Source organism: Calliphora vicina, chromosome 3 (genome assembly GCF_958450345.1).
Source record: "Calliphora vicina chromosome 3, idCalVici1.1, whole genome shotgun sequence".
In the NCBI taxonomy this organism is placed as follows: domain Eukaryota; kingdom Metazoa; phylum Arthropoda; class Insecta; order Diptera; family Calliphoridae; genus Calliphora; species Calliphora vicina.
The window spans coordinates 124,504,149-124,518,875 of NC_088782.1; the positions used below are offsets into that span (position 1 = coordinate 124,504,149).

The window sequence follows — 14,727 nt, forward strand, 5'->3', positions numbered from 1 at the left end:
TTTTTTGTGGTACACTTTTAAGTATGTTATTGTCCACCAATATTAATAAAACATATTGTTTTCGAATTTCGGCCACCGGGATTTCCTAGTACATATAATTCCATTATACTGAGTAACAAGCGAGTACAATATAATAAATATGAATACATTTAGAGATACTGGATTTGTATTTATCAACTAAAATAGAGGATATAGCTACTTTCCCTCATATAAATGTACATATTTATTTCAGTCGGTTTTGAAATCTGAACAATCCATAAGTCATTCATTCAATTAAAATCCAAAATATAGATAAAAGACATACATTGACAATATATTTTGGATATAATTGGAATTTAAAATTACACATGAATTACACATTCACTCAATTACACATGGGCTACACATCCAAGATAAAATTACACACAATATGTGTAATTACACATGAAGTGGCAACACTGCTCTGCATGCTATGTTTATTGTGTTATTGTAACCAACCAGCAGAGACCTGTGCCGAATGCCTAAGAGTGCCTAAGAGTCGGGAATTTAAAATTACACATGAATTACACATTCACTCAATTACACATGGGCTACACATCCAAGATAAAATTACACACAATATGTGTAATTACACATGAAGTGGCAACACTGAAATAAAGAGCAAATTTCATGAGAGCCTACCACAACATGGCGCTCATCATTGTTGTTGTTTGTTTTATTTACTTTTCTTCTTGTTTGTTAGTTAAACAGCAGCCTTCGGTGAGTTCAATTCGTGTAAAAATTTTTCATATTAAAATTAAGTTTAATGTGGTAAAAAATAAAGATAATTGAATAATTTTGGTGTTAACATGTTAAGAACATAATAAAGAATATGTTGAGTATGATTTTAAATTGTAATCCAAGTTATTTTGTGTGAAAATTGTGTTGGAAAAAGTGTGTAAAAGTAGGCTCCTGTACTGTTGATTGATGAAGCCGGCAGAGTTCTAAGTCGCTTAAGTGAAAGCCGTAATGAGTCGCCGTTACTAGTTTAAAGTTGATGGCGTTAATTAGCTGTTTGCTTAAATTTAAAGATGTTTTTGATGGAAAAAAATATTAAATATAGTTATTAACCAATTTTATTATTGAATTTTGCAATAAATTGAAAATTTTGCCATCAACTAAATAAGAAACGAGTTTAAAAATGTTGTGTTTGAAGAAATTAAAAATAAATCAAAAAATTTAGAAATATTAATGACATATATACATTAGTTCCTGGCTCCAGATGAGGAAGAACATCGGCTCAGAGTCGGCCAGTAGCCGCCGACTTATTTTGCAGTGCAGCAGTTGCTCGCTCTTTTGCTAGAGTGTCTTTATAATTATAAAATCAAGTAAGTATCTACAAATTTATACTTTATACTCATTGGGAATCACTGTTTTTTTGTCTCACACTTATATCTAACTTCAAATCATTGTGTGCCAGGGTTTGGCCACAGATTCTATGCCCTACAACAATAACAAACAAGCAGTTTAGAACATGCACTTTTGTGTTTATTTCTGCCAATTTTATTTATTTTCTTTTTTTGCATTTGCGTTCCCTGTTTTTCCTGCTTTCCTTTGAACAGAATTCTTAATGGCTGTTATAATAATAATTCCTGTTGTTGGCAAGAGATGAAAATTTGTTTTGTATGGATTTCTTGGATAGATTTTTGCTGTGGTTGTTGTTATTTCTTTAGTTTGAATTTCAAGTTTAGGGTATGAGGTCAGTGTCGCAGTTTTAAGTTTTTCTTACAGTCTAGCAAAACCAAATGCAAAAAGCAGCAGTGCAAAAAATTACAAAAAAGTAGATATAAAACAGAAATTGCAAATTTCTTTGCTTTCAAAAGGGTTGATTTTTTTTGTTGTTGTCTTTTTTAAATTTTTTGGTAATATAACCTATTTATTTGGAGTAGGGGTAGGGTGCTTAAACAACATAAATATAGAAAGTTTTTGTGCTGCTTGCTTGTGTCTGCTGCAGTCTGAGAAGTAAGGCAGGAAGACTTTTTGCAATTGTTGTATGTTGCCTGGTAAATGGTATGATTTCAAGCCATTTGCTCAAAATGTGTTTTAATCTGGTTAAAGGGACACTGAAAACTTTGCCTTAAACCACCCTTTTTTTAGAATCTTTTGTCGTACTTTTATTTTGCTTATAAATAGCTAGTTAGACACGGTTGTTATGTTTAAGTAATTTAGTTTATTATGTTGCCAAAATGATGATGGCATGATAATTTCAATAAATTAACTAATTGCTAGTTATTTGCGAAAAGGAAAGAATGAAAACATTATTAGAACAAAGTTTTTTATTCGAATAAAGTTTTCTTATAGAAATTTTTCTATAAGAAAACTTTATTCGAATAAAGTTTTTTTATAGAAAACTTTATTCGAATAAAGTTTTCTTAAAGAGAAGTTTATTCGAATAAAGTTTTCTTATAAAAAACATTATTTGAATAAAGTTTTCTTATAGAAATTTTTATTCGAATAAAGTTTTCTTATAGAAAAGTTTATTCGAATAAAGTTTTCTTATAGAAAAGTTTATTCGAATAAAGTTTTCTTATAGAAAAGTTTATTCGAATAAAGTTTTCTTATAGAAAAGTTTATTCGAATAAAGTTTTCTTATAGAAAAGTTTATTCGAATAAAGTTTTCTTATAGAAAAGTTTATTCGAATAAAGTTTTCTTATAGAAAAGTTTATTCGAATAAAGTTTTCTTATAGAAAAGTTTATTCGAATAAAGTTTTCTTATAGAAATTTTTCTATAAGAAAACTTTATTCGAATAAAGTTTTTTTATAGAAAACTTTATTCGAATAAAGTTTTCTTAAAGAGAAGTTTATTCGAATAAAGTTTTCTTATAAAAAACATTATTTGAATAAAGTTTTCTTATAGAAATTTTAATTCGAATAAAGTTTTCTTATAGAAAAGTTTATTCGAATAAAGTTTTCTTGTAGAAAAGTTTATTCGAATAAAGTATTCTTATAGAAAAGTTTATTCGAATAAAGTTTTCTTATAGAAAAGTTTATTCGAATAAAGTTTTCTTATAGAAAAGTTTATTCGAATAAAGTTTTCTTATAGAAAAGTTTATTCGAATAAAGTTTTCTTATAGAAAAGTTTATTCGAATAAAGTTTTCTTATAGAAAAGTTTATTCGAATAAAGTTTTCTTATAGAAAAGTTTATTCGAATAAAGTTTTCTTATAGAAAAGTTTATTCGAATAAAGTTTTCTTATAGAAAAGTTTATTCGAATAAAGTTTTCTTATAGAAAAGTTTATTCGAATAAAGTTTTCTTATAGAAAAGTTTATTCGAATAAAGTTTTCTTATAGAAAAGTTTATTCGAATAAAGTTTTCTTATAGAAAAGTTTATTCGAATAAAGTTTTCTTATAGAAAAGTTTATTCGAATAAACTTTTTTCTTATCAAAAAAAATTATTCGAATAAAGTTTTCTTATAGAAAACATTATTTGAATAAAGTTTTCTTATCTTCTTATAGAAAACATTATTCGAATAAAGTTTTTTTATAGAAATTTATATTCGAATAAAGTTTTCTTATAGAACACATTATTCGAATAAAGTTTTCTTATAAAAATTTATATTCGAATAAAGTTTTCTTATGGAAATTTTTATTCGAATGAATTTTTCTTATAGAAGTATTTATTCGATTCAAATTTTTATATCTAAAACCTTCAATGCTTCAAACAAATTTTAAGTATTTCTTTCCTTCAAACACTCTACAAAAACCTCCAAAATCTGCTTTACGCACTTGGCGAGTCATTTACAAAAACAAAAATCCATTAACCAAACAACCTTCTGTCACAGCAATTCTCATCTTCAGCTTCATAATCAAGCGCCGTCATGTCCTTTAAAAAAAGCCGGCCTTTAAACAAAATGTTTGCCATATATATTTACAAAATACCATTAAAATAAAAACCAACTGAAACAAACAATTGCAAAGAGAAAGGACATCCAAGAAGAAAAAAATTTACTAAAACAATTTCAAAGACACAAATTGACATTGCATCAGACGACATTCAAAATGTGTGCACACACGTGCCTGTACGAGTTACAAGGCAGCGAAAAAACATGAAGCCAAGGATGCCGTCTCTACCACAGACATGATGCAAATTCTCCTAACTACACACACACCGAACAAGGGCAAGGACACTTAAGCATGCGCATGTGGCAAGGTAAATGACTTCAAAGGAAATAATCGATTTGAATAGTCAAGAGAGTACATTTATTGTATGCTGTGCTCTCTCTCTCATTTAATGTTAACATACGAGTACATAGTTAGTGTTTGAAATTTTGTTTAAAAATCCGGCCGGTTATTTTGGAATTTTAGCGAAATATTTTTTTTTGTCAATAAAAAACAAAAATACATATATTAAACCTTGTTGAACTATATTTAATGTCAAAGGACCTTCATGACTCCCTTACGGCGAAAGATTTAGAGGTCTTTTTGTTCTTGCTTTAAGGTTAAATGTTTTCTTTATAAACAGAGAAAAAGACATTGAGAGGATAAATTTATATTAATAATAATAAATATAGAATGACTAGAATTGAAGACAAATACGTGTCATGGTTTAACAAATATAAATGTTTGCTAACATTCCTCAATATTTTTAAACAAAGAATTTAAAAGGTCTTTGGGTAAATAAACCTTGTACATTAGGGTGGCCCCGTTTGTATGGAGAAAAAATAAGGTATCGATGTTCCCGCCTAAAATGAAAATTTGATTCATTCTAAGACTACGCTTTGAAATTTTTTCGTCCTGGGGTCAATATTTGGCGAGCTGGATCAAAGGATAAAAAGGTCCTTTTTTGAGGTTTTTTACATTTTTTCCATATTTCTTCCAAAGGAAGTATATGTAAATTTGGTATCATATGAAAGGTCTTTGAGAGACGCATTCAATTGGTTAAAAGAAATTTAAAAAAAAAAATTTTAATTAAAAAATTTTAAAAATTTTCGACAAGATTTTAGTTTTTTTTAATTTTTTCATAGAATTTATTCAAATACATAGATGAAATTTCTTGATCATAAACATCATGTAATTTCACCGAAATGGTTTTTCTCGTTTTTTAAAATTCAATCCAGTTCAATGTTTATTCAAATTTGTTTAAACCTAATTTCATCCCTATCTGACAATCTCTGTACTCAATTCATAGTATATGTATGGGCATCAAAATAACTCAAATTTTATAAGCTTTCCATCGATGTATAAATTCTTTTACTTTTCTTTTGTTACACTGCGAATATTTAAATTTAAGCTAAAACATTTGCTATACATAGCGCTATAATGATTATTTTAATGTTATTCCTTTGGAATGTTGTTGTTAATTTTAAGTAACATATGAAAAACTGCTTAACAGATAGGGATGAAATTGGGTTTAATCAAATTTGAATAAACATTGAACTGGACTGAATTTTAAAAAACGAGAAAAACCATTTCGGTGAAATTACATGATGTTTATGATCAAGAAATTTCATCTATGTATTTGAATAAATTCTATGAAAAAATTAAAAAAAACTAAAATTTTGTCGAAAATTTTTAAAATTTTTTAATTAAATTTTTTTTTTTTTAAATTTCTTTTAACCAATTGAATGCGTCTCTTAAAGACCTTTCATATGATACCAAATTTACATATACTTCCTTTGGAAGAAATATGGAAAAAATGTAAAAAACTTCAAAAAAGGACCTTTTTATCCTTCGATCCAGCTCGCCAAATATTGACCCCAGGACGAAAAAAATTCAAAACGTAGTCTTAGAATGAATCAAATTTTCATTTTAGGTGGGAACATCCGCAACTTAAATTTTGGGGCCACCCTATTGTACATACTTAAATTAACAAAAAAACAACTAAAAAGAATAAACATAAGTATTAGATAGAAAATTGTAGTTGAATGAAGATTTTATATAGAACATAAAATTCGAATAAAGTTTTCTTATAGAAAATTTTATTCGAATAATGTATTCGAATAAATTTTTTCATAAAAAATTATTCGAACAAAATTTTCTATTTAAAAAAATATTCAGTAAAATTTTCTCTTAAAATTTTTTAAAAAAGAATTTATTCGAATAAACTTTTCCATAAGAAAACTTTAGTCGAATAAACTTTTCCATAAGAAAACTTTAGTCGAATAAACTTTTCCATAAGAAAACTTTAGTCGAATAAATTAGTCGAATAAACTTCTCCATAAGAAAACTTTAGTCGAATAAACTTCTCCATAAGAAAACTTTAGTCGAATAAACTTCTCCATAAGAGAACTTTAGTCGAATAAACTTTTCCATAAGAAAACTTTATTCGAATAAACTTTTCCATAAGAAAACTTTATTCGAATAAACTTTTCCATAAGAAAACTTTATTCGAATAAACTTTTCCATAAGAAAACTTTATTCGAATAAACTTTTCCATAAGAAAACTTTATTCGAATAAACTTTTCCATAAGAAAACTTTATTCGAATAAACTTTTCCATAAGAAAACTTTATTCGAATAAACTTTTCCATAAGAAAACTTTATTCGAATAAACTTTTCCATAAGAAAACTTTATTCGAATAAACTTTTCCATAAGAAAACTTTATTCGAATAAACTTTTCCATAAGAAAACTTTATTCGAATAAACTTTTCTATAAGAAAACTTTATTCGAATAAACTTTTCTATAAGAAAACTTTATTCGAATAAACTTTTCCATAAGAAAACTTTATTCGAATAAACTTTTCTATAAGAAAACTTTATTCGAATAAACTTTTCTATAAGAAAACTTTATTCGAATAAACTTTTCTATAAGAAAACTTTATTCGAATAAACTTTTCTATAAGAAAACTTTATTCGAATAAACTTTTCTATAAGAAAACTTTATTCGAATAAACTTTTCTATAAGAAAACTTTATTCGAATAAACTTTTCTATAAGAAAACTTTATTCGAATAAACTTTTCTATAAGAAAACTTTATTCGAATAAACTTTTCAATAAGAAAACTTTATTCGAATAAACTTTTCTATAAGAAAACTTTATTCGAATAAACTTTTCTATAAGAAAACTTTATTCGAATAAACTTTTCTATAAGAAAACTTTATTCGAATAAACTTTTCTATAAGAAAACTTTATTCGAATAAACTTTTCTATAAGAAAACTTTATTCGAATAAACTTTTCTATAAGAAAACTTTATTCGAATAAACTTTTCTATAAGAAAACTTTATTCGAATAAACTTTTCTATAAGAAAACTTTATTCGAATAAACTTTTCTATAAGAAAACTTTATTCGAATAAACTTTTCTATAAGAAAAGTTTATTCGAATAAACTTTTCTATAAGAAAACTTTATTCGAATAAACTTTTCTATAAGAAAACTTTATTCGAATAAACTTTTCTATAAGAAAACTTTATTCGAATAAACTTTTCTATAAGAAAACTTTATTCGAATAAACTTTTCCATAAGAAAACTTTATTCGAATAAACTTTTCTATAAGAAAACTTTATTCGAATAAACTTTTCTATAAGAAAACTTTATTCGAATAAACTTTTCTATAAGAAAACTTTATTCGAATAAACTTTTCTATAAGAAAACTTTATTCGAATAAACTTTTCTATAAGAAAACTTTATTCGAATAAACTTTTCTATAAGAAAACTTTATTCGAATAAACTTTTCTATAAGAAAACTTTATTCGAATAAACTTTTCTATAAGAAAACTTTATTCGAATAAACTTTTCTATAAGAAAACTTTATTCGAATAAACTTTTCTATAAGAAAACTTTATTGGAATAAACTTTTCTATAAGAAAACTTTATTCGAATAAACTTTTCTATAAGAAAACTTTATTCGAATAAACTTTTCTATAAGAAAACTTTATTGGAATAAACTTTTCTATAAGAAAACTTTATTGGAATAAACTTTTCTATAAGAAAACTTTATTGGAATAAACTTTTCTATAAGAAAACTTTATTCGAATAAACTTTTCTATATGAGAACTTTATTCGAATAAACTTTTCTATATGAGAACTTTATTCGAATAAACTTTTCTATAAGAAAACTTTATTCGAATAAACTTTTCCATAAGAAAACTTTATTCGAATAAACTTTTCTATAAGAAAACTTTATTCGAATAAACTTTTCTATATGAGAACTTTATTCGAATAAACTTTTCTATAAGAAAACTTTATTCGAATAAACTTTTCTATAAGAAAACTTTATTCGAATAAACTTTTCTATAAGAAAACTTTATTCGAATAAACTTTTCTATAAGAAAACTTTATTCGAATAAACTTTTCTATAAGAAAACTTTATTCGAATAAACTTTTCTATAAGAAAACTTTATTCGAATAAACTTTTCTATAAGAAAACTTTATTCGAATAAACTTTTCTATATGAGAACTTTATTCGAATAAACTTTTCTATATGAGAACTTTATTCGAATAAACTTTTCTATAAGAAAACTTTATTCGAATAAACTTTTCTATAAGAAAACTTTATTCGAATAAACTTTTCTATAAGAAAACTTTATTCGAATAAACTTTTCTATAAGAAAACTTTATTCGAATAAACTTTTCTATAAGAAAACTTTATTCGAATAAACTTTTCTATAAGAAAACTTTATTCGAATAAACTTTTCTATAAGAAAACTTTATTCGAATAAACTTTTCTATAAGAAAACTTTATTCGAATAAACTTTTCTATAAGAAAACTTTATTCGAATAAACTTTTCTATAAGAAAACTTTATTCGAATAAACTTTTCTATAAGAAAACTTTATTCGAATAAACTTTTCTATAAGAAAACTTTATTCGAATAAACTTTTCTATATGAGAACTTTATTCGAATAAACTTTTCTATATCAGAACTTTATTCGAATAAATTTTTTCAAATAATTTTTATTCGAATAATTCTTTTAAAAAAAATTATTTTGTAAAATATTTTTAAATAGAAAATTTTGTTCGAATAATTTTGTACGAACAATTTTATTCGAGTAAATTATTTTATAGAAAATTGTCTGCAAATAATGTTTTTTCATTGAATATTTTATTCAAATTAAATTTTCTTTTAAATTTTCCCTTTATAACCTGTTTAATGACTGTTTATGCTGAGTAATCCTGTTCACCTTTATAGGCACCAGACGATTGTATGTGTCAATCAGCCGTTTGGAGCCTTTAAAGTGAATGAATCATCTAAAAATAATTAATAGCTGCTAATAATAGCTTTAAAATTCATACATACTTGTGTTCTTTTTCAACATTTGGCATGTTTGCATGACTCATAAATTTTAAAACTTAAAAACAATTTGTATCCTTATAAATCCTTTGTGTTGGCTTCTTACAATTACAGGAACAAAAACGCCCAACCATTTAACTCCCCTAACAGGCACTAAGAAACCATTTGCCATTGGTTTTCAGTGTGTCCTGGCCTGCCTTGCACATTCGTAATCAAAAAGGAGCCAATAAAAAGGTCAAAATTCCCTAAAAATGTTCAAATATTTATGTTTATGGGTGCTTTAATCTGTTTTAACACCCGACAAATTATTGACATGCATAGTTATTTAAAGGATACTATTGTGGCGGACATTGTGATGACAGGATATTTTCAGTGGCAACAATAAAAACAAAACATTTATTAACATTTTCAACGCCCCCCCCCCCCCACTGGGTCTACAAATATTTTATTGTTTGTTGGGTCCTTCAAACAATGACCCATTTTTTCCATTTACAAGACAATGAAATGCCTGTTTAAGTCAGTCAACCAAGTTAGTGAGTAATAAAGTTCTTTAGTTATTCCTTAAGAATATTAACCTCCTTTCGTCGTTCATTGTCCTTTTTTTGGGCAAAAACAAAAACCTTTATATTCCTTTTGGTTGTCTTTTAGTTTTGTCTTATTAAAGTTCATTAACATTCTTGTTATGACTTTTTTGAAATATTTTCCTTTAGCTTCTTAGTATTTCAGTAAGTCTATGTGTTCTTCATTGTCCTGCAGGATATTTAAAACTGCTCATGGACTGCTTTATTTATTTATGTTCCTTGTTTTGCCCCTAAATTGCTGGTGGAAGCTAAAATATTTTAAAAACACTAAAGGGATTTCTTGCCATTATTCGATTTGGGTTGTTGTAGTTTTGTAGTTTATGTGAATTGAATTTTAATTAGTTTAAATTAGAGCTCAGGGAAAATCAATGATGAATAATAATTCGCATAAAGTTCAAAGGTGTTTGAAATTTTGGGAAAAAGGAAACGGAAAACAAATTGAAATCAGCATAAGTAATTAAAGAATTTGTAAAATTATTTAACACCAAATTTAAGGAATAAGAGAAATTATATTCGAATAAATTTATTTTATAAAAACTTTATCGAATAAAATTGTCTATAAAAACTTTTTTCGAATAAATTTTTCTATAAAATCCTTATCGAATAAAATTGTCTATAAAAACTTTATTCGAATAAACTTTTCGATAAAAACTTTATTCGAATAAACTTTTCGATAAAAACTTTATTCGAATACACTTTTCGATAAAAACTTTATTCGAATAAACTTTTCGATAAAAACTTTATTCGAATAAACTTTTCAATAAAAACTTTATTCGAATAAACTTTTCAATAAAAACTTTATTCGAATAAACTTTTCTATAAAAACTTTATTCGAATAAACTTTTCTATAAAAACTTTATTCGAATAAACTTTTCTATAAAAACTTTATTCGAATAAACTTTTCTATAAAAACTTTATTCGAATAAACTTTTCTATAAAAACTTTATTCGAATAAACTTTTCTATAAAAACTTTATTCGAATAAACTTTTCTATAAAAACTTTATTCGAATAAACTTTTCTATAAAAACTTTATTCGAATAAACTTTTCTATAAAAACTTTATTCGAATAAACTTTTCTATAAAAACTTTATTCGAATAAACTTTTCTATAAAAACTTTATTCGAATAAACTTTTCTATAAAAACTTTATTCGAATAAACTTTTCTATAAAAACTTTATTCGAATAAACTTTTCTATAAAAACTTTATTCGAATAAACTTTTCTATAAAAACTTTATTCGAATAAACTTTTCTATAAAAACTTTATTCGAATAAACTTTTCTATAAAAACTTTATTCGAATAAACTTTTCTATAAAAACTTTATTCGAATAAACTTTTCTATAAAAACTTTATTCGAATAAACTTTTCTATAAAAACTTTATTCGAATAAACTTTTCTATAAAAACTTTATTCGAATAAACTTTTCTATAAAAACTTTATTCGAATAAACTTTTCTATAAAAACTTTATTCGAATAAACTTTTCTATAAAAACTTTATTCGAATAAACTTTTCTATAAAAACTTTATTCGAATAAACTTTTCTATAAAAACTTTATTCGAATAAACTTTTCTATAAAAACTTTATTCGAATAAACTTTTCTATAAAAACTTTATTCGAATAAACTTTTCTATAAAAACTTTATTCGAATAAACTTTTCTATAAAAACTTTATTCGAATAATCTTTTCTATAAAAACTTTATTCGAATAAACTTTTCTATAAAAACTTTATTCGAATAAACTTTTCTATAAAAACTTTATTCGAATAAACTTTTCTATAAAAACTTTATTCGAATAAACTTTTCTATAAAAACTTTATTCGAATAAACTTTTCTATAAAAACTTTATTCGAATAAACTTTTCTATAAAAACTTTATTCGAATAAACTTTTCTATAAAAACTTTATTCGAATAAACTTTTCTATAAAAACTTTATTCGAATAAACTTTTCTATAAAAACTTTATTCGAATAAACTTTTCTATAAAAACTTTATTCGAATAAACTTTTCTATAAAAACTTTATTCGAATAAACTTTTCTATAAAAACTTTATTCGAATAAACTTTTCTATAAAAACTTTCTTCGAATAAACTTTTCTATAAAAACTTTCTTCGAATAAACTTTTCTATAAAAACTTTCTTCGAATAAACTTTTCTATAAAAACTTTCTTCGAATAAACTTTTCTATAAAAACTTTATTCGAATAAACTTTTCTATAAAAACTTTATTCGAATAAACTTTTCTATAAAAACTTTATTCGAATAAACTTTTCTATAAAAACTTTATTCGAATAAACTTTTCTATAAAAACTTTAATCGAATAAACTTTTCTATAAAAACTTTATTCGAATAAACTTTTCTATAAAAACTTTATTCGAATAAAATTTTTTATAAAAACTTTATTCGAACTTTTAAGAAAAATTATAAAAATAAATTTTCTATATTTTTTTTAAATTGTTAATAATTTTTAATAATTTTGTACAAGATCCTTTTAATTTATAATTTAATTAACCATTTATTTTTTAATTTAATAAAAGCAATTTATTTCACATTTAGTTTTTTTATCTTAAAAATGTTTATCACACTCATTTTGTTTCTACTCCTTGCACACTTCTTCCAAATCCTTGGCAATCAGACTCATTATACCAATCCGCAAGGGAAACTTGCGATTCCTAGGAATCTGCCTTAGCGAGGGCAATAGACTCATTACAAAATAGTAATCATCATCTTTGGCATTAAGATCTGTTGGTTCAGTTTTTATTTGAGAACGTGTGGGTGTCGAGGTCGCAGTATCCGACATTTCTTCGATGGACAAGCGTGCTCGTTTTTGGCATGAGGTGGAAACACAGGGCTCTTGAGATTCTCTAGCATTATGAGTATCGGTGGATTTTTGGGGAGTATTTTGTGGAGTAGTCTCTTGAATTTCCACGGTTACTGGATTATTATCGAGATCCAGATCTAGATCGGGTTCTTGTTTGGCTATATCTTCATAGGTTATGTTGTGGTTATTAAGCTGTGAGTAGTCTTTAGAGGAGTCACAGTTGGCCTGGTAATTTAAGTGTGCCATGGGTGCAAGGAGGTTTAGTGTTGGAGTATAGCTTGTTGCTGGAGGAGGATTATATACTTGAGGTATGTCCTCTGCTGGTGGTTGCCATTGTTTGCTTAAAACTATGGGTTGGAAGGGCAACATATTTGTAGCACAGGTGGTAGCATTAGGTGATATGGTGGAACTACCAGGCATAGTTATGGTTTGGGTAGTATGTGCCACTAATGTAGTGCTGATGGGACTGCATTGTGTTTGGTTTTGTTGATTATCGGTAACATCTAGCTCTGAATCCGAGTCGGTAAATTCATTGTCTTTAAATTCATGTTCTTTACAAGAAACCATGGCCCGTATAAAATCCATGTCCGAGAAAAAACGCCATTTCGATTTAAAGCCATAGCGAACTTCACGCTTTAAATCACGTCTATATTGGTCACGTAAATTTTCCCAAGTGCGACGAAGTTTATCAACTGCAAAAATAATATTATATAAATTTTAGTTAATATGGCCACCTTGTTTTTATTATTATGATTTTTCTCTTTTTGCTTTGAATTTATCGCTGTATTGCTCTTTGCTTTCATTTTCTTTACTTACCCGATATGTCCAGCTGTTCAGAAATTTGATGCCAGGCCAGTATTTTCTGTGGTCGATTTCTATTATAGTTTTCTTGGGTTTTATTCCACAATATCGGATGCTGTTTCACCAGCATTATCAATTTACGCCGATTATTATTACGCTCCAACGTAAATGTATTCATTTTGTTTATTATTTCTTTAAAATAATGCAATTTTGTTCACCCAACAAATTCTTGAGAAAATCAAATAATATTGAAGAAAATTATTTGTAGGTATGCGTCACTACTTTCCGTAACGAGGCCGTTGGTACTTTAACACACTACACAATGACGATGTCTGGCGACTAACTGTGAATGTATGAGCATACGCATAGAGCAAATCAGCCAACAATTGAGAATTTATTTATAAATTCTGTTTAACAACTATCATTGTCTCTTTCTTTCCCACATTAAACTACCAGCTACATTCAATTTACTGGTTTTGTGTGTTTCTCCCTCTTTCTCTGTTTATAAATAATTTGTATGTTTATATTCTCAGCTAGTTGTACTTATGCATCTCTTTGTTTTCGATTTTGTCGCCGTGAATTTTTGTTGGTGGTGTTTTGTGTATGCATACAATATGTACGAACTGTACATACAAACATACATCCATTAGACGAGAGCTCTCTGTCGGTTTGTGTTTCTCTTGTTTGTTGCTATTTTTGCCGACGACTAAAGTACGAGTATTTTTGTGTGTGGTTGCTGGTTATTGTATTTGTTGTTTATTTTTATATTTTTCTTTATCTATAAATTCGTTTGTATGCACACTGTGCTGTTGTTGTCAGGCAAACAGGCAGGCTGTCAGACTCTGTGAGTAAACTGACTGACTGACTGGCTGGCTGGTTGGCTACCTGACAACTTAGAATTCAGACAAATTTCTGTTTTTCTTTATTTGCTTTTGCTGTCTATATCATATCTTTTTATTTGTCTGTCAATTCGACAGCATGTAAAATGGACTGGGTACCTGTATAAATGAAATTTTCGGGTATTTATTTACTTTTTTGGAGATAAGTTTGCGGCTGAAGTATAAAAATGTAATTTATAATTATTTTTATAAGTTTTCTTATACAAAATATTATTACTATACAATTTTCTTATATAAAACATTATTCGAATAAAGTTTTCTTATAGAAAAGTTTATTCGGATAAAGTTTTCTTATAGAAAAGTTTTCTTATGGAAAAGTTTATTCGGATAAAGTTTTCTTATAGAAAAGTTTATTCGGATAAAGTTTTCATATAAAAAATTTTATTCGGATAAAGTCTATTCGGATAAAGTTTTCTTATAGAAAAGTTTATTCGGATAAAGT

At 25.9% G+C, this 14,727-nt stretch overlaps 1 protein-coding gene across 1 annotated transcript; it reads right to left on the bottom strand.

Moving 5' to 3' along the window:
* Positions 1–12,349: 12,349 nt before the first annotated feature.
* Positions 12,350–13,821, bottom strand: LOC135954685 (uncharacterized). The gene is made up of 2 exons (XM_065504899.1): positions 13,402–13,821; positions 12,350–13,277 (listed from the first exon to the last, which is right to left on the bottom strand). Exons 1-2 carry the CDS (start codon positions 13,562–13,564, stop codon positions 12,361–12,363), a joined length of 1,080 nt encoding a protein of 359 aa, XP_065360971.1. The 5' UTR covers positions 13,565–13,821; the 3' UTR covers positions 12,350–12,360.
* Positions 13,822–14,727: the final 906 nt, after the last annotated feature.

Excerpts from the sequence above, each read along its gene's own strand:
- LOC135954685 (XM_065504899.1), bottom strand. The coding sequence starts at position 13,564 with ATGAATACATTTACGTTGGAGCGTAATAATAATCGGCGTAAATTGATA. Across the intron at positions 13,278-13,401 it reads TGAACAGCTGGACATATCGG|TTGATAAACTTCGTCGCACT; the intron begins GTAAGTAAAGAA and ends TTATTTTTGCAG.